The sequence below is a fragment of the Rhinolophus ferrumequinum genome, assembly GCF_004115265.2.
Source record: "Rhinolophus ferrumequinum isolate MPI-CBG mRhiFer1 chromosome 15 unlocalized genomic scaffold, mRhiFer1_v1.p scaffold_54_arrow_ctg1_1, whole genome shotgun sequence".
Classification (NCBI taxonomy): Eukaryota; Metazoa; Chordata; class Mammalia; order Chiroptera; family Rhinolophidae; genus Rhinolophus; species Rhinolophus ferrumequinum.
In genome coordinates, this window is record NW_022680357.1 from 4,542,625 (window position 1) to 4,562,815 (window position 20,191).

The 20,191-nt window shown below is 50.0% G+C and overlaps 2 protein-coding genes across 3 annotated transcripts in view; both read left to right on the forward strand.

Annotated features, from left to right (window-relative positions):
- Positions 1–20,191, forward strand: part of MMP25 (matrix metallopeptidase 25) — a 33,234-nt gene that overhangs the window by 9,220 nt on the left and 3,823 nt on the right. Inside the window, exons 1-4 of one of the 2 annotated variants that reach the window (XM_033101125.1) lie at positions 13,124–13,528; positions 13,937–14,069; positions 15,620–15,761; positions 15,856–16,148. In XM_033101125.1, the coding sequence (XP_032957016.1) occupies positions 13,439–13,528; positions 13,937–14,069; positions 15,620–15,761; positions 15,856–16,148 (658 nt within the window). In that variant the 5' untranslated portion in view covers positions 13,124–13,438. Of the gene's footprint in view, positions 1–13,123; positions 13,529–13,936; positions 14,070–15,619; positions 15,762–15,855; positions 16,149–20,191 lie in introns of those variants that run through there. The other variant, XM_033101126.1, reaches the window with a different exon arrangement.
- Positions 11,404–11,677, forward strand: LOC117019452 (thymosin beta-10-like). Its single transcript, XM_033101136.1, has one exon. The coding sequence runs from the start codon at positions 11,442–11,444 to the stop codon at positions 11,655–11,657; it is 216 nt and encodes a 71-aa protein (XP_032957027.1). The 5' UTR covers positions 11,404–11,441; the 3' UTR covers positions 11,658–11,677.

Below are 20,191 nucleotides of genomic sequence, written 5' to 3' on the forward strand. Positions count from 1 at the left end.
AATGAACCAGTGACACAGTACAACAAAGGAGCTGGCTCGTGGACGCTGCATCACACTCTCGGTCCAGGTTCCAGTTTGGCCACTTACCAGCTACGTGTGCCTGAGTCACTAGCTGTTTAACCTTTGCAGCCCTTAGTTTCCTCATCTGTAAAATAGGGGCCATAAGTCCTAGATCACAGGGTGGTGAGGATTAAATGAGGGTGAAGTGCCAGCGCTTGGTGCTAGTGGTCCTTGCCGGGCCACAAGAAGTGACTCACCATGCACGTTATGATGTGTTTCATCCTCACAGCAACCCCAGGAGGTCACATCCTTCAAACAGTGAACCAGTTCAGGGAGGCGAAGTGATTGGCCTGTGCCCACATGGCAGACCCTTGCCTGGCTCCTAGCCCCAGTCACTGTGCAGACATTTGAATGTGGGCCCCAGCCTCCTGTGGACTCAGGAGTTCTGGCCTCTAGCCTCCCTGCTGATTCCAGGAGGAAGATGGATAGAAGAGACAGCATGGCCCAAGAAAAGCTTTCGGGAGGCTGGGCTACAACCAGATAAAAGAGGCAATGTCAATGCAGCCCTCTTATGCCCTTTAGCTGCCACCGAACAAGCCAGCTTCCTGGAGCCTCCAGGCCCATGCTCAGCCTGGAATGCTCTCCCCACTTTCCCCCATCCCCTGCTAGGCCCCTGGTGCTCCAAGCCTCAGCTTGGGGATCTCCTCCCTGGAGAAGCCTTCCAGGACCTCACAATGCTTTGGGCAGTCTATGTGGGGCATCCAGAGGTCAGAAGAATGCCCTACTGCCTGCCCTGCCCAGTGGGAATGGCCCCATTCTAGACCAAGGTGCCTCCAGGCTTTTACAACATATTCAAAGTCTATGAACAATAGGTAGTACTGTTGGGAGCATTTAAAACCTTTACAGAAAATATTTCACACTGAATGCATTGTTCTGCAGCTTGCTTTTTCCATTTAACCTGATGTTTCCATGTTTTCACCCCCAACTGGAAAAAGAAAACAACAATCAACTTTATTGAGATAGGTCATCATTTTCTAGGGCTGCTGTAACAAACTACTAAACACCAAATTTGTCTTCTCATAGTTCTGGAGGCCAGAAGTCCAAAATCAAGGTGTGGGCAGGTTGGTTGCTCTACGTACTCTGAGGGTGAAATCTATTCTATGCCTCTCTCCCAGCTCCTGGTGCTGCCAGCATTCCTTGGTGTTCCTGGGCCTGTAAACACATCACTTTCTCTGCCTCCATCTTCGCATGACCTTCCCCTCTGGGTCTTCTGTGTCCTTGGGTCTCACATTGCTCTCTACTTTCTCTTACAAGGACATGGTCATTGGATTTAGGGCCCATCCTAAATCCAGGATGATGTCATCTCGGGATCTTGAATTTACATCTGCAAAGACCCTATTTTAAAATAATGTCATATTCTCAGGGACTGGAGGTTAGGACTTGGATTTATCTTTTTTGAAGACACAATTCAACTCACTACAAGGAATAATTTTTACATAACAAAATCCACCAATTTTAAGTGTTTCATTTGGTGAGTTTTTGACAAGTATATGCAGTAATATAACGGCCACCACGATCATGATATAGGACACTTTCACCACCCTAAAAGTTCCCCATGACCCTCTGCAGTCAATCTTTCTCCCCACTACTAGCCTCTAGTGACCACTGATCTACTTTCTGTCACTATAATTTTGTCTTTTCCAGAATGCTCTTTAAATGGAATCATATGAGGTCAGACAATTAAGTTTGCAAACTCACCCTAGAAAAAGTACTACAAAAGTCATTGCTGAGTATCACTATGGTCACCTTCAAAGTACTCCCCTTGGGAAGCTATGCACCGATGCCATCACCTAGTCTACCCTTTAAAGCAATGTTGGAACTCTTTTTCTGGAACGGCCATCAGCACTGTCATCGTATTCCCCTTAATGTCCTGAGTGTCATCAAAATGTCTTCCTTTCAATATCTCCTTTATCTTGGGGTAAAGAAAGATGTCATTGGGGGCCAGAGCAGGTGAGTAGGGAGGGTGTTCCAATACAGTTAGTTGCTTACTGGCTAAAAACTCCCTCACAAATAGTGCCATGTGAGCTGGTGCATTGTCGTGATATAAGAGTCATGAATTGTTGGCGAGAAGTTCAGGTCGTCTAACTTTTTCACACAGCCATTTCAGCACTTCCAAATTGTAAACTTGGTTAACTGTCCAGTTGGCACAAATTCATAATCCCTTTGATATCAAAAATGATTAGCAACATCTTTGCAACAGGTTCGTGAACTTAATGTCAGACTTCGTATATAGTACGTGGTCTTTTGTGCCTGGTTTCTTAGATAAGCATAGCATAATGCTTCTGAGATTTGTCTATGTTGTAGATATTAGTGAAATCAATAGTGAAATCAATTAGTGAAAATTTTCAAACCTAAAGAAAAGTTGCGAGAATAAGATAACAAATAGCCTCCCTGCCGGCTCACAACTGTGAACATTTTGCCATATTTGCTTTCCTCTCTCTTACGCTATACACACTGCACACATTTTGCTAAACCACTGCCTACTTCAGTTTTTTACTTAGTATTTCTTGAGGACACAGATATTCTGCTACATAATCATGTACCATCATCACATGTGACAAGTTGAACATTGATGTAATACTGTAGATACAATAATCTTACCTAATACACAGTAATGCCCTTTTTAGATGATTTTATTTTTATTTTTATACAGGATCCAATCAAGGGTCACATTGCATTTAGCTGTCATTTCTCTTTAGTCTCCTTTAATCTAAAATAGTCCCTTTGCCTTCTTATGTGTCTTTCAGGATCCTTATTATTATTTTAAAGAATCCAGCCAGCTGTTTTCCAGACGGTTCTGAGATTTATCCAGCCAACGTGATGCATTTGGATTTAGTTGGTTCCTAACAGCTGTATGGTATTTCATCCAATGTTTATGCCTCACTTTATTTCTCCGCTCTCCTAGCATTGAACACTTAGTCTGTTGGCACTTTTCCAATGTTATAAACAACACTCTAATGCACACCCTTGTACACATATCTCTATGGACCTGTGGATGGGAGTTTCATGCTTCCATCCATCTAGAAGTGGAGTCAGTGGGGAGGGGTGTTCCAGCGATATCTTGTTGTCTAACAACCATTCCACAACTTAAAGGCTTAAAACAACCATTTGGTTTTCTCTCTCACAATTTTGAGGGTTGGCTGGGTTCTGCTGGGGTGTCTTGCTGCTGGGTCCTCATGCTGTTGCAGGTAAATGGTGGCAAGGCCTGGAGTCATCCAAAGGCTTCTTCACTCTCACGTCTGGCGCCTGGGCTGGACAGCTGCATCAGCTGGGGCCAGACAGCATTTCTCTCTCCATGCATCCTCTGCCTGGGGCCTGCATGGATTTCCTCACAGTTTCACTTTTCCAGACTTCTTACATGGCAGTTGATTTCCCCCAAAGCGAGATTCCAAGAGGCCTGGGCAGAAGCTACAAGGCTCCTTAAGATGCAGTCTTAAAGGTCCCAGAACCATCATTTCCCGGGCGTTCCACTGGTCAAGGAAGTCACTGAGCCTAGCCTGGCCTCAAGGGGAGAGGATTAGATTCCATCTCTCAATGGGAAGAGGAGCAAAGAATTTGCAGCCATCTTTTATCTACCACAGAGGTTATGCTCTGCAGCTTCATTAAATATCGCCAGACTGGTTTCCAAAATATAGGTATTAAGTTACACTCTGTAATAAAGTCTGACTCCATTTTTGATATGTGACTGCTGACAGCCTTAAAGCCCCGTGCCTCACTCTTCCCCTTCTGCTCCACAGCTGGGCAGGCTGACGGGAAAGCCCTCACGCTCTCTCTCTCTCTCTCACTGGACGGAAATGGAAATCAGGAAAGCCCTGTGGAGGGACCCTCAGCCTGGCCTCACCCCCTAACCGCAATGGAAGCCCCTCCTTGCTCTTTCAAGCCACTTCAGACCTGCCCTGCTCCCTGCTGAAAGCCTCATCCTGTGAGGATCCATCTTATCAGATTCTCTTGGTGGGAGTGGCCTCATCAGTCTCCACATTTGAACCAATTTTTGTGGGGAGCTTTGGTCCCATCCTGGGACAACCACAAAAGACCCTCATCTACAGAGTGTAAATTTAATCTGGCCCAAATCTGAGCAGTACTTGGCAGCATCAGACTCTGTAAGTTTTGCCAATCTGATGAAAAACATGGTGTAAGATAATAGAAAAAACTCTATCTATCTATCTATCTATCTATCTATCTATCTATCTATCTATCTATCTATCTATCTATCACCTCTCTGTACCTGGCACAGGGCTCCTAAAACCTTTGCAAACTACGAGAAGTGAAGTTCTCTTTACAGTTGGTGTGAGAGAAGTAGGATTTGCTCATAACGCCCTGGCTCACAGAAATGTGCTTTGGGGAGAGAAAGAATGAAAGGGTAGGGGTGACATGCCTTTGCTTCCTGGTGGCCACGTGGCCACGCAGGAATGGAGGAGCAGCTGATTGTGCTCAGTTACTACAGGTAAATTTGCCGATGGAATTTAGAGATGATTCCTCTCCTGGGCAGCTGGTTCATGGGAAGTAGAAGGACATGCAAACTAATAAGAAAAAGGTAAAATATGCCATCCTTTGGTTATTGCTATCTGTAATAGCCACAATGAAATTAAAAGAGAATGTTGGGTTAGACCTTGAGGCTGGACCAAGCTCAGAGTTCAGTGAGTCTGAGCTTCAGCCACTGGCCTCAACAGCTACCGCCCAAGGTAAAAATTGTGCAGAGAGAACAGAAAGTTCCTCTAAGACCTGTGGTCACCAAAAAGGTAGTCCATGTAGGGGAAGGGCAAAACCAAGAAACTATAGACACCCGAGGGTATGGTGTGAAGGCATTGTTTCATTTTGTCCATTGGTGTCACCAGCTTCCTGAACAACCTTACTGAAATGGGTTGTAAGAGTAACCAATGTGGGGCTGTGTCTCTGCTTTCAATGCTGCAGAGTAAGTGGGAGAGCATGTTTAGGTTGAGACAGGACCTGCAGCTCCCTACGGAACCATCACAGTTGTCGTGATCCAGATGCACAGGAGGTGACACCAAAGGGAACGGTCAGCCTGATCGACTGGATAAAAGCCTCTGTAAAGCTCTGTTTACCTTGAGAAGGGGGGCTGTCCATTTCCTCCTATCAATGCCAAGTGGAACACCCCAGATGAAGCAGCTGATGGGCTCTGTATGCAAGCCATAGGATGTATGCAAGCTTTATGACGACCGGGTTATTCACCCAGTGAATATGTCTATTACCCAGGTCACGGTAAATGCTGTGGTTCAGGGAGCCCTGTGGCACAGGCACCCCATGTAATGTTACTGCAACAAAACTGAAGGACGGTTCAAGAAGACTTACAGAATTTGCTCTCTACTTTCCCTCGTGGATCTTACTGCTAATAACGTTCGGTTAATTAACAAGAAAATGGGGAAGGCAGAGGAGAGAATCAGGAAACGAGTCTTAGCAGGGTGGATATTTTAAAACGGTTATTAAGAAATAAGGTGATGTAAGCAAATATTGATAGAAGTGAAACAGAGGAAGCTAATGATTAGTGATGTTGAGCATTTTTACATGTGCTTATTGGTCATTTGCGTATCTCCTTTGGAGAAATGTCCATTCACGTCCTTTGCCCATTTTTGAATCAAGTTTTTTTTTAAAATATTTATTGGGGAATATTGGGAAACAGTGTGTTTCTCTCCAGGACCCATCAGCTCCAAGTCATTGTCCTTCAATGTAGTTGTGGAGGGCGCAGCTCAGTTCCAAGTCCAGTCGTTGTTTTCAATCTTAGTTGCAGGGGGCGCAGCCCACCATCCCATGTGGGAATCGAACTAGCAACCGTGTTGTTCAGAGCTCGCGCCCTAACCAACTGAGCCATCTGGCCGCCCAAGTTATTTGTTTTCTTGTTGTTGAATTTTAGGAGTTCTTTATATATTCTGGATCTTAATCCCTTATCAGAGGTATGATTTCCAAATATTTTCTTCCATCCTGGGGGTTGCCTTTTTACTCGGCGGATAGTATCTTTTGATGTACAAAATTGAAAAATGTTTGTGAAGTCCAATTTTGTATTTTTTCTTTTGTTTCTTGTGTCTTTAGTGTCATATCCAAGAAATAATTGCCAAATCTAACATTGTGATGCTTCTGTCCTGTTTTCATCAGAGTTTAATTGTCCTAGATCTTACATTTAGGTCATTAATCCACTTTGAGTTAATTTTTGTATGTGGTGTTAGATGAGGATCCGATTTCATTCTTTTCATGTGTTTATCCAGTGTTCCCGGGACCATTTGTTGAAAACACTATCCTTTCTCCATTGAATGGTCTGGCACCTTTGTCAAAAATCATTTGACTATATATGTGAGGGTTTATTTGTGGGCTCTCTATTCTATTCCATTGGTCTATATGTCTGTGTTCCAATACCACACTGTTTTGATTACTGTAGCTTTGTAGTAAGGTTTGAAATCAAGAAGTGTGAGTCCTCCAGTTTTGTTCTTCTTTTTCAACATTGTTTTGGCTCTTTGGGGTCCCTTGAGTTCCATATGAATTTTAGGATAGGTTTTTCTATTCTGCAAAAAACGTCATTAGGATTTTAATAGGGATTGCATTAAATCTGCAGATTGCTTTGGGTAGTATCGACATTATAACAAGTTCCCGTAAGCTGTGTGCCAGCTGCTCCAGTAAACGTGCACAGCTGTCTGCCATATGGCTGGGAGTGTGGGTTGGGTAGCTGCTACTGTGCTAAGAGACGAAATTTATCACAATTTAATGTCCCAGCCATCCCCTGGAAGTTGTAAGCCTTCAGAGTCCCATAATAGTTTACCAGACAGTTCCTGTCGGTACAACTGTTATCCAGGTGGGGAGACAGATTCCTGGTGCTTCCTACTCCACCATCTTCCCAGAATCCTCTCTGACCCAAGGCCTTTTGCAAAGAGTGGGTAAAATGGTCAGAGAGGGAAGAAGTCCCCAGGACTCCTTGATACAGGAGCCCCACGCACTGTGGTACCAAACCCCTTTGATAAAGCCCTGACTGGGGCCACAATTAGATTGAGAGAACATAAAAATGTAAGAGTCGGTAAGATTATGAAAGGTGGAATGTTTGAACAGCCTTTATGTAAAGTTTTGTCTCCTTTCCCTAATGTTTTATGGGAATGGAAATTATGTCCTACTGAGGAACCCTTCCCCTATCTAGTATTATAAAACCGAGACCTGTGGATGAAGTCTTTAGGCGACAGTTAGGAATGATGGAATTCGGGTAAAAGTTAGTAGGAGAACTGGTACGTTTGAGCAGGCTTTATGTGAAGTGGTCGCGTCTCTTTTACCTGATTGTTATGGAGTAATGAACATTTCCTTACCCAGTCTTGTAAAACAGACATGTAAATCAGCCCTTCAGGCCACATTAATTGGACGTGATAAATGGGAACCTGTGCGATTGCCCGAGCCCACGTGGGTGGGGACAGATTCTCTGTGATAGCCTGTGTGGTGTGTGGACTGGGGCTGCTGGCAACACCCCGCGGGCACCTCCTAGTGACGACTGCTGGGACTTCGGACAAGAGAGTTTCCATGTGAGGGCGTTGACTGCCTTGCTTTCAGACATAAATTGAAGCTACTCCTATGACTGAAGGACATAAAATGATCTAGAAACCTGAAATACCCAGTGTCTTGGGTGATGTCAGAGACATGCTCTAAGGGGTATTGCAGCGCCCAGAAGAGTTCAGTCATGAAATGGAAATGGTTTATACAGGATCATGCTGCCTGGGGAATGCATGCAAGGAGATACTCACAAGCAGGGAGCCTCTGTTCCCCTAGGACCGAGTTCGGAACGGTGAGAGGAGCTGCTGGATTCGATTGTCACTCGGACAGTGCCCTATAAATAGCTCTCGACTGACCGACAAAGAGTGGCTTGGTTTGTGGATGGCAGTTCCACAGAGAACGGACAGCATCCTGTTAGAAAGGCCACCGCTCTGATCGAAGGAGGTAGAAACAGCAGCTCAGTGGGCTGAATGGCATGCTATTTTCCCAGCAGAGATGGAAGAAGTGAACAGTGGTAAAATTCCCTATATTTTGGTTTCTACTGACTCATGGGTAGTGGCCAATGGCTGGCCATCTGATCAGACAGGAGGACAATGGAAACTTGGTCTATTAAAGGGATGCCGGTATGGTGCACAGCCCGTGTGGAAATCCCTGTGGGAATTTGAGAGGTGCATTAAAGTAGGGCTTGTTGGTGCCCATCCAAAGAACCCCCTTTCAGGTTCAGAATCATCAAGCAGATATCCCTGTGTGCTCAACTGAGGTGGCCACTGGGCCATGAAATAAGCAGACATGAAGACTGCAGCTTCATGGGGTCCTGATGCTGGACGGGGCCCTGCTTATCCACGGAGAGATGCAAATGCTCAGAAGCTGTTCAAAAACCAGAACAGAAGGTATCGCACCACTTTAGATGACCAGTCGCCATTTCTGCAGATCGGCGACTACACTTTATAGCCCCAAATGGCCAGCAATGGGCAGAGAGATACCCTCCTTGGAGTTTTACTCTGGTAGAGAATTGGGATGGGCAATCAAAACATTGGTCGCCTAAAATGAAAAGAGATAAAGGCCTGAAGAGCTGGCTTACACACCTTTATGAGTGTGTCCTCAAACTCAACATGAACATGACTGGGGCTAAAGGAGTTTCCCCCCGGAGAGATCCCTCTGTTTTTCTGTTGGATCGAGGGAAGACGGGGTGAGGAATTATGCTGGTAAGACATTGCAGTTCTTCCCCAGGGAACTTTCTTTCTTTATTTCCCACATTACCTCAATTTCCCCCCCCCACCTGATACAGTGGTCATATGACCAGGACTGCAAAAGCAAGGACCTGAAATGGCAATGATTCCTACATAAGAGGTTACCAGTATATTTTAAACCTTATGCCAGAATTCCTAAGGGCCTGATGGGGCAGGATGTGCCTTCACCCCACCTGCCGAAATTGGTGTTTGCACCGAAGGCATCTGTGTGGCAGGTGGTAAAGTCTGCACCTGTGTCATCTCGCCCTATGTGAAGGGGAGTGGACTGAGGGAGGCACTTGCTAGACTAGTATTGTTGCCTACACTCTACACCAGCACAACAGCTGACCCTGATGTCCATTCCGAAGGTGTAAGAGTTTGGGTATTAATGGAGAGGAGGAGGAATAGCAACCAAGGCAAAGGTAATGAATACATGGGTTATGTAGTGAGGGAAAGCCAATATTATATGAACACCTCAAAAGAAGCTCAGAGCAAGAAAGGATATCGTCTCTGATCTCAATTATAGAAGATGCCTGAAGGGGAATGTCATGCAGGGTGTCATGCGGGGTCTCTGGTCCCACTCCCCACATAAGAATGCAGGACATGGTGAGTCCAAAAAGGAACACCCATGGAGCCATAGGTAGGGGAGTCATACCACTATAGTCTCGCTGGTGGCTGGGTTGGAGACACAGGAAGCAGGAGCCACACGATCTGCAACCCGCCATCCGCTTCTTTGCCAACCAACCTCACTTGCTAACTGCAATCCGCCTCTCTGCAATCCGCAATCCACAATCCGCTCTTGCTAGCTCAGCCACCATCCTCTTGCTAGCCCCCATTTGCTGCTAGCGTAGCCACGGCAGTTATATTAGTGGCCAATGGCTCACTGGTTACAGCTGACGGCCAACTAGCCACAGCTGCTGGCCATCCAATCCCAGCTGATGGCCATTTACTACCCGAGTGAGCACCTTTCCACGTGAGGGCGAGAGCCTGGAAACTGCACTCCTGGCTCTGTCCCCACAGGGAAGCCATGTATTTGCTGAGACCACTCCTGCTTCCAGAACATTGAATGGAAGCCTGCAAACCTGAGTGGCCCCATTCTGGGGGCCATGTTCATACGAGATGATGATGGACTGAAATGATTACTAATGACGGTGTGGGATTCTAGTAATGTGCCAGTATCTTTTGAGGTGTATATTGTTTTGCTGTAAGGCTTCCGTGGCCAGTGACTGGAAGATGGGCTGTGAAATAATAGAAAAAATATCTACCGGTCTCTGCACCGGGTTCCTGGCACGGAGTTCCTAAAACCTGTGTTATTTCCTAAGTGATAAGAGCATCTTTTGTTCTGATATTTGGTCTCCCTGACACAGAGCTCCTAAATCCCTCGGAGTTCCCTGGGTGATAGAAGCGTGTCTTTTGTTCTAATGAGGTGACTCTCCGTGGGCTCCTAATATCTCCCGGATGGGGGCTGGTCACCCAAAAGACCACGATTAGAAGCTTGAAACTTTCAGCCCCACCACCCATGCTCCAGGGAGGGGAAAAGGGCTGGGGATTGAGTTAATATTTGATCATCCCTGTGTTGGGAGAGCTTCTGGGTAGGCAAACACATCTACATGCCAGAGGGTGGCATGCCCCAACTCCACAGTGACAAAAGCTCTTGTGCTTGGGACCCTTCCAGACCTTACCTGATGTATCTCTTTATCTGGCTGTTTAGCTGTGTCCTTTATTGTATAATAAACTGGTAAACAGAAGTATTTCCCTGAGTTCTCTGAGCTGTACTAGCAAATAATCAGGGGGTTGGGGTGGTTATGGGAACCTACAATTTGTAGCCAAGTCAGCAGAAGTTGTGGGTATCCTGGGACCCACTAATTGCATTTGGCTTCTGAAGTGGGGGCAGTCTCATGGGACTGAGCCCTTAATTTGTGGGGTCTGTGCTGATTGTGGTTCGTGTCAGAATTGAATTGTACGATACCCAGCTGGTGTCACAGAGAATTACTCGGTGGGGGGAAACCCACACATCTGGTGTCAGAAGTGCTGTGTGGTAGGAGTGAGCAGAAGAGACACACCCAGCAAGAGGAGAACTGTGGGTTTTCAGTTTTCACTACACATGGGATCTGTTACAGACTGAACTGTCTGCCTCATCCCAGCACCTCAGAATGTGACTGTATTTGGAGACTAGGCCTTTGCAGAGGTGATTAAGGTAAAATGAAGCCATTCAGGTGGGCCCTGATCTGACTGGTGTCTTCCTCTTTTTTTTTTTTTTTTAAAGATTTTATTGGGGAAGGGAAACAGGACTTGATTGGGGAACAGTGTGTACTTCCGGGACTTTTCCAAGTCATATTGTTGTCCTTTTGATCTTAGTTGTGGAGAGCGCAGCTCAGCTCCAGGTCCAAACCTGAGTGGCCCGGCAACCAACAGTTGCCGTTGTTAGTTGCAGGGGGCGCAGCCCACATTCCCTTGCAGGAGTCAAACCGGCAACCTTGTGGTTGAGAGGACGCGCTCCAACCAACTGAGCCATCCGGGAGCTCAGCAGCAGCTCATTTGATTTCATTCTAGTTGAAGGAGGGCGCAGCTCGCTGGCCCATGTGGGAATCGAACCGGCAGTCCCGTTGCCCAGAACTCACACTCTAACCAACTGAGCCACCCGTCCACCCTGATGTGTCTTTTTAAGAAGAGGAGATGAGGGTCTCTTGCTGCAGCGATGCGCGTGGGAACCAGGAACCTCCTCTTGGAGCGAAGACCAGGGATTGTTTTAAGAAAATGGCAGACAAACCTGACATGGCGGGAATGGCCAGCTTCAATAAAGCCAAACTGAAGAAGACAGAGACACAGGAGAAGAACATCCTGCCGACCAAAGAGACCATTGAGCAGGAGAAGTGGAGTGAAATTTCTTAAGTACCTGGAGGACTCCCCACTCCTGTCATCCTGGAGACTCCAGTCATGATGTGGAGAAAGAGCCACCTGCAAGGTGGACACAAGCGTCAAGCTGTACTGTGAACCCGGGCACTCCGCGCCCATACCATTGGCATGGGTCTCTGAGGGGACAGCCCCCCCGATCAGACTGCCAAATTTTCTGGTTTGTCCTGGGATATTGTAGACAATTATTTGTATGATTGATGAAAATAAAGCACACCTTGTGGCAAAAAAAAAAAAAAGGGAGATGTGGACACACAGAGACATCTGAGCTGCATGGGCACAGAGGAAAAAGTATGTGAGGACACAGGGAAAACGCAGCCACCTGAAAGCCAGGAGAGAGGTCATGAAATGGCAGGAGAAACCAACCTTGCCTGCACCTTGATCTTGGACTTCCAGCCTCCAGAACTGTGAGAAAATAATTTCTGTTGTTTAAGTCACCCAGTCTGTGGTAGTTTGTTATGGCAGCCCCAGAGGATTAATGCAGGATCTCAGTGTTTGAGTTTTCATCCCTAGCTCGCCAATCCTGATGGCTCTTTATTTTGTCTATAACACACCTGGGGTCCTGTGGCTGCCCTGCTCCAGAGACAGAGCTGTATTACACCCACTCACCTGTCCTTCGCCAGGAAGGCCACCCCGCCCCCATTCCTCCAGATCCTTCTCCAGCTGCCGGGCCTCCTAGCCTTGGGCTCCCCGTGTGGTGTGGCTGAGGTGAGGCGCGGCTCTGTGGTCCCCAAGTCTCTGCCTCGGGGATCTGCTCCCCCTACGCTTCTGGTACGCTGCAGGCGCTCGAGTTCCTGCGTAGATGTTATTGGATTACAAATGTCTCGTACCTGCGGAGAAAAGGCACGGTCGGGGGCAGCCCCTGGGTCTGGGATCCAGAGATGCCAAAACCCAACCACGGTGTAAGGAGGCCGAGAGCCGCGCAGCCCAGGGGGTGGGGGAGTGAACTTGGGGACCCAGCCGCTGCCGTCGTGCACGCAGGGGACACTGGCCAAGACCTGCGGGGGGCGCACCGAGACCCTGTGGAGAAGAGAAGCATCCTAGCCTCCTGAGCCTGGAACTACCCTCATGCTTCGCCTGCCGCCAGGCGTAGGGTCTCTGGGAAGGCCTGCTGGGGGAGCGGAGGACCTCGAGCCCCCCTTCCTCGGCGGGGCTACGTAGTCTGAGAAAGCAAAAGCGAGAAGTGCCTGGAGGAGTCCCACCGGAACCGGGTTTAGGGAAGAGAATCTTGTGGCCGCTGCTGTGGGAAGTGAAGCCGGCGGCCACGGCCCGGGCTCGTCGCCGCCGCCCCCCACCCGGCCACACCCCGAGACCGCAGATGGGTCCCTGGGTCCCGGCCGAAGACGGGGGGCCTGGCCCGCCCCTTCTCGCTGGATGTCCGAAGATTGGGCCATTTCCCGGACCGCTTAGTGGGGTGCGTCTGCCACGCCCGCAGGAGGGAGGGGCTTCCCGCACCGCTCGGCGCCAGGACAAGACCCGTCCGAGACCCCGAGAGGCGGACGCAGCGGACCGATAGTCCGGACCTCCGCCGGCTCCCGGGACCCCAGCGATCCCAGCACCCCTGGGCCTTCCGCTGGACGCCGCTGTACTCCTGCTCCGTGCCGCCCAGGGTGCTGGACCCCGGTGCGGCCCCCAGTCCTCCTCTCCTACCCCACACCTGGTCCCCTCACCCCAGCCTACCCGAGCTACTCCCCCAGGTCCCCAGGGCGGCTCCGGTGAGGCCCCCTCGAGCCCCGCAGCTGCCTAGGAAGGAGCGTGCCATGCTCCGGCTCCTGGCGCTGTTGCTCCCGCTGCTGCCACCGCCAGCGTGCGCCCCAGAACCCTCCGAGCAGGACATGAGCCTGGGTGTGGTGAGTGGCAGGGTCCGCTGGCTCCTGGGATTTTTGGGGGCTGGGTGAGGAAAGCCGGTGCCTGACTCCTAGATCAGGCTGGGGGCTGATTCACATGTTCAAAGAGTAACTAGAGATGGGGTCTGGGGACCTGGATTCTTGGATCCGGCAGGTCTGGAGCCCGGGTTTGAAGATCTGGAAAGGGACTGGGGTGAGGAGGTAGGCACCAGGGCTGTTGGGGCCAGACGAAGTGTGGCAAACCCAGGGCTGGAGAGCCAGGACCCTGAGGGGGGACAGGTGGGCATCTGGGGTAGGGAGTCCTAGGTTTCCAATGCCTGGCCAGAGGTGGAACTTCCAGGATGTTGGTGGGCAGGTAGAGTCCCATCCCTCCCACGCCTCCCACTTTACCTGTTCTCTCCTATGATCCAGGACTGGCTGACCCGCTATGGCTACCTGCCGCCACCCCACCCAGCCCAGGCCCAACTACAGAGCCCTGCAATGCTGCGGGATGCCATCAAGGTCATGCAGAGGTTTGCCCAGCTGCCTGAGACGGGTCTCCTGGGTAGGTGGTCCCCACCCGCTCCCCAGCCCTGCCTCTGCACCCAGCCTACCCGTTATCCAGCTATTCTTAAACCTCAGTATGCACATGAATCATGGGAGCTATGAATATGCTGATCTCAGGTCCCAACCTAGGAGGTTCTCAGGCATCCTCTTTTAATAAATATTTATGGAGAATCTCTTACATGCGAATCTCTTACATTGAAGGCCAATTCAGGCTCCAGCTGTGAGCAAAGTAGATAAGGTCCCTGCTCTCATGAGGCTGACATCCTAGAGAGAGACAGACACCTTCTAGAGATCAAGAACAGAAATATGCAAGATAATTTCAGATAGTGGTGAGTGTTTTGAAGAAAATAAAATGCTAATGGTATTGAGAGGCTGGTCTGATCAGATCAGCCTCCTCTGAAAGTTGTCCTATGAGTTGAGAGGAGCTCCTATGACACAAAGAACTCAGGACACAAAGGGGAGGAGCCAGCCGTGGGAAGATGTGGGAGAAGAGTGTACCAGGCCAGTGCAAAGGCCCTGTGGCAGGCACAAACTGTACACCTGTGATGAGAGGGAACAGAGATGCTAAACAAATGCCTTATTGGGGGAGGGGGCTTGCAAGGTGATTCCAAGCCCAGCAAGAAACCATCAAGGGTTTGAAGGAAGGAGGCAACTCAGTCTGTTTTGCAGTTTTACACTTCCTCTGGTTGCTGATGGAGAATGGAGGGTGGGGAGCACTGAGGCCAGGAAGGAGGCATTGCAGCATCCAGGCAAGGGATGATGGTGGCCTGGACTAGGGCGTGTGGGTGTGTGTGTGTGTGTGTGTGACGAGAAGTGTGCACGTTTTGGAGGTAAAGCTGAGAGGTTCATCTGTTGGGTTAAATGGGGAAGAAGAGAGAACTGGAGAGATTCTGGCTAGCTATGAAACAAGGCACCGTCTTTCCCTGTCCTGTCCACCTCCCAGCAGTGTCTGGCATCTACATGTGTTCAGTTACTCTTTGTGACCACAACCAATGAGGTGAGATTTGACCTTTGAAGATGAGAAAACTTACAGGAATTAAACTGAGCTCAAAAAGGGGATTTCAGGCAGCTCTAACCCAGGAGGGGGTGGCGTGTCACAGAAGACCATAGAACCAGTTGGCCTGGGGACTTTGGACTTTATCTGGACATGATGGGGACTTGGGAGCTAGGGTGTAGGGTGTGGGCCACTTCCCAGGGGGTTCCAGCCTCCAAAAGAGGAGTTCTTACTGTACTCCCAGGGCTCCTTTCTCTAGTCCAACCACCAGAGCTCAGGGAAGCGGGATCCCCCCACCCCCCAAAAATCTGAGCACCACCTAGAGGCAGCCAGTCCTTCCAGGGCCAGGTGCAGAGTGTGACACCTCCCAGAAGGCCAGTGTCATAATTTGGTATGAAATGGCTTCCAAAATCACACTGCTTAGATTCAAATCCAAGCTGTGGGGCAAGTTTCTTCACTTCTCTGAATGTCAATTTCCCCATGTAGAAAGGTAGCTGGTACCGTGATTAAGGCAGGTTGTCCTGCTGATCGCGCTCTCCCAACCTCTCCCACAGACCCACTGACAATGGCCACCATGCGTAAGCGCCGCTGCTCCCTGCCTGACGTGCTGGGGGTGGCCGGGCTGGTTAGGCGGCGCCGTCGCCGCCGGTATGCTCTGAGTGGCAGCATGTGGAAGAAGCGAACCCTGACGTGGAGGTAGGTTGTGGTGCCCACCCCACCCTGGGCCTGCCTGCCGGGCCCCAGCTTCTGTATCCCTGGCTACCCTTACTCTCCATTCCTCTCTCCCCAGGGTACAGTCCTTCCCCCAGAGCTCATCATTGAAGCAGGACACTGTGAGGAGCCTCATGCACTATGCCCTGACCGTCTGGGGTATTGAGTCAGGCCTCAAATTCCAGGAGGTGGATTCTCAGGGCCTGACAGAGCCTGACATCCTCATAGACTTTGCCCGGGCCTACCACCAGGACAGTTACCCCTTCGATGGGCAGGGGGGCACCCTAGCCCATGCCTTCTTCCCCGGGGAGCATTCCATATCTGGAGATACTCACTTCGACGATGAGGAGATCTGGACTTATGAGTCAAAAGGTACAATGTCCCCTCTTCTGAGAGGTCCTCTGCCCAGGTCTATCTTAAGAATTAGGTTTAAATTACATTTATTGATGCAGGCTGTATCAGGTGGGCTTCTCCAGAGAAAAAGAACCAATAGGGTGTGTGAGTGTGTGTGTGTGTGTGCGTGTATGAGTGTTAAGTGATTTATTTTAAGGAATTAGTGCATGGGATTGTGGGGACTGGTAAGTCCAAAATCTGAAGAGCAGGCCCACAGGCTGGGAGTTCAGGTGAGAGCTGATGTTGCAATCTTGAGTCTGAAATCTGCAGGGCAGGCCAGCTGGTTGGCAACCCAGGTGGGGGTTTTCCATGTTGCAGTCTTGAGGCTGAATTCCTTCTCTGGGAAATCTGTTTTTGCTCCTGAGGCCTTCAACTGATTAGATGAGGCCCACCCCAGTATGGAGAGTAATTTGCTTTATTACAGTCAGCTGATTGTAGGTGTCAACCACATCTACCAAATCACCTCCACGGCAACATTTAGACTGGTGTTTGACCAAGGAACTGGGCACCATGGCCTGGCCAAGCTGACACAGAAAATTGCCCATCACAGAGGCCTGTCAGGTGCCCAGCTCTAAGCTGAGACTGAGGATGAGAGGCAAAAACACAGCTCTGTCCAGCAGCTGAGTCAGAAGAGTACTTGCTACACACAGTGACACAAGTACTGGGATTCACAACAGGGAAGTCCTCGGGCTTGTGGATATTCAGAGAAAAGGCCGACCTGAGGCTTTGGGCTGAGCGGGGTTTCCCAGAAGCAGTGACTCTGACTCTGTTTATTACACACACACACAGACACACACACACACACACAGTGCCAGATAGCGCATAAGGTCCTGCTCCCTTGGAATACACAGGGCGGGAGTGGGGGACACATAAGAAAGTGCAAGCCAGTGAGCTAGCTGAGTCCAGGGTAGTCGGGTGGTCAGGTATGGGAGCACTGGGGTAAGAAATGGCCTGGGGCTGGAAGAAATTTTGGGCTGGAAGGCAAAAATATGGTGTTGGGAGGGGAACGATAGAGGACTGATGGTAAGTTTCAAACTACAAAGGGCCTTGGAGAGCACAGGAGGGGTCTGGATGGTAGAACTCTGAAGACAGTAGGAGACAGGGCAGGGTTTGCACTCTAGAAATACCACTGGCTGCGGTGCAGGGCAGGATAGGGGCAGGGAGGCTGGAAGTTGCTGCAGGGTTCAGGAAAGAGATGGTGGTGGGTGATGGGGGCGGAATGGAGGGCAATGGATGGCTCTGAGGGAAGTTTAGTCAGGACGGGCAAGACTGCGATCTGACTGGATCCTGGGGGCAAAGGGGATAGGGAGGTGGGGTGCTGGCCCCTGGAGGATGGAATCCTTAATGCAGGGGGGAAGTGTGGGAAGTGGAGGAGCAGGCTGGGGGAAGGCAGGTGGAGTTCAGGTGGGGGGCGTGTGTTTGCAGTGCTGTGGGCAGTCAGTGAAGCTAGTGCATCGGTGGTTAAGTATCTTGCTCTAGAACTTGGACTCCTTTGACTTAGGTCAGGTTCCCCAGAAGTGGAGCTCGAGATGGAAATTCCTGTGCAAGCAGTTTCTCAGGGCACATTCTCAGGGGAAAGGGAAGCAGGAGAGGACTGGGGAAAGAAGCTGAGCAAGGATGTGGTCTCAGCTCCAGAGGAGCCTGACCCCACGGGTCAGGGGATGGGAGCCTGACCCCACAGGCTCAGAGAGGATTTGGGCGAGGCACAGAGAGCATCCACAATGGTGAGGCTGTGTAACAGCATTTGAAGCGGAACTCAAGGCTGGGCTCCTCAGCCTGTTCCGTGTATAAGTTACTTGACTTCGATGTGCTCAGTTTTTTCATCTGAGAAATGGGGATAATAATAGTACCTGCTGGTAGCGTGGATTAAATAATTCACCTCCAGCTCTCCGCACAGAGCCAGGCACAGGCTCCATTCATTGCCTGCTACTATCAGAGATGGGCCTCGTGAGAGGTTTAAAAAACAGCGGTACTGGGGGGGTAAGGTTCTGGGAGGAGAGTGTGGAATGTGAAGGTCAGTGGTGGAGAGTCCCATAGCAAAGAGGAAGGTGTCAGGGGAATAGGAATAAAAGGAATTGGAGAAAACACAGGCTGAAAGGTGATCAAGAACAAGAGCGAAGGGGGAAGGTCAACAGTGGGCAGGGTAGCAAACCACTTCAGTAAGTTACACGGGCTCGGATTTGATCATCTGGGGGCAAAGTGACCTTAGTGCCTGTAGGCTTCGTGGGTGGGGGGAGAATCCAGACCATAGTGGGGTTAGACGTGAGAGGAGCTGAGGAAATGAAGACTGGATTAGACCACTGACCAAAGAACTTGCTGGGGCTGGAGAGGGGTATGGGTGGGGATGTCTTAGGATGAGGGAGTCTTCAGCACTCAGGGATGTTAGATGAGCCAATAGAAAGAAAAGGGTGAGGGATGGCTAGATGGACGGATGGATGGATGGACAAATGGATGGATGGACAGAAGCATGGATGGATGCAGGGATGGACAGATGGGTAGGGCATTGTTCTTATCTTGGAGGAGATGAGCCAGGCAGGGTTCTCAAAAAGGGCAGGGCAGGAGAAAGGAGGTGAGCATGGCAGAGATGAAGCTCTCTGTCCTAGGTGCACAGGAAGTTACAGATTACATAGGATGGCCTGTCTTGATGAAACAGGAAACACATTTCTCAGCATTTGTCATCAAGAGTTGGGGGCTGGGGCTGGGGCTGGGTGGCGGCTTGAGGGGCTGTGGGGTCTGGGATTGAGGCTGAGTGCAGAGAGCAAAGGAGCTGCCTGTGGAGGCCCAGGGCAAGGACGAGAGGTGCCGAGGACCCCCGAAGACTAATTTCGTGGGGCTGGATCTGCATAGTTGTGTAATTTCCTCCAGATGCATAGCGTGAGAAGGGTACAAGGAAGGGGTGCGGCCAAAGGAAAGGAAACGCAGGGAAGGGGGTGGTGAGAGGTGAGAGATCTACCTGATTAAGACACCAAACTTCCTCCAATTTCTCAGAAAAAAGAGCAGTTCTGTCATTTTACTTGATCTCTCTGTGCCTCAGTATCCTGGCCCATAAAATGGGTTTGGAGGTAGAGGTTTTGTGAGAAGTAAATGAGGACAAATATTTGCTGCTCCTTTTATGACTTAATCATGCATTTCATTCTTAGACTCTCATCTAGTGGCCTTTAGTGGCTGAGAGAAAGTTGCTGTTCAGTTCACTAGGTCACTTCCAATAAACCCACTTTCAACACTGCTGATCCTAGTTAGAGATTTCCATGAAATAGATCAACGTCTGGGAAATCCATGTCTCCCTGTGGGCTCCCTTTGCTATCTCAGTTTCTTCTGGCCTCTCAACTGCTGGAGCAGGAGCCAGCAGGTTGCTCGTGGATGGATGAGGAGCTGGGATTCGACCACCTACTGGGAGCGTAAAGAGGCTCCCTTCTGGCGCCTGGGCTGGATCCCCAAGGAAGAGGCCTCTGTGTTCAGAGAGGCTGGGAGTGAGGCTTGGTGCCCGGGCCAGCAGGCTGTGGTCAGAGAGTGCCTGCTGAAGCTTCCAAGTTCCAAGGAGATGGATGAAGGCTGCAGTGGTGGAGAGGAGAGGCCAGGACCCCAGGGAGGTGGGGAGGGGTGGGGCCTGGAGGAATGGGGGGTGCGGGAGGGGCATAGAAGATTGAGAGGATGTGGGCACTAGAGGGGTGGGGATGGAAGGAGGGGGAAGAGGGAAGGACCATGGGGGTGGGAGTGGGGTAAAGATCTTGGGAGCAGAGGCCAAGGAGACTGAGCAACATTCCCTGAGTGTGGGAGTGGGAAAGGTGGGAAGGATGGGGACCTCTGACCACAGATTGGAGCTGGGAAGGGGAAACCTCCAAGGGAACTGCATGCACCCCTGGGATCCTGCCTCCCCCCAATGTTTCTGTATACAGTCTTCCCTTCCTGGGGGCAGGGGCTACGTCAGTGTAAGGTCACCCTTCCTCTGTCCAGAATGTCTCCTCCTGCCCTACCCCTAACATGTTCTATGGCTCTATTTAGCCTGGTTATCCCACTGTCTT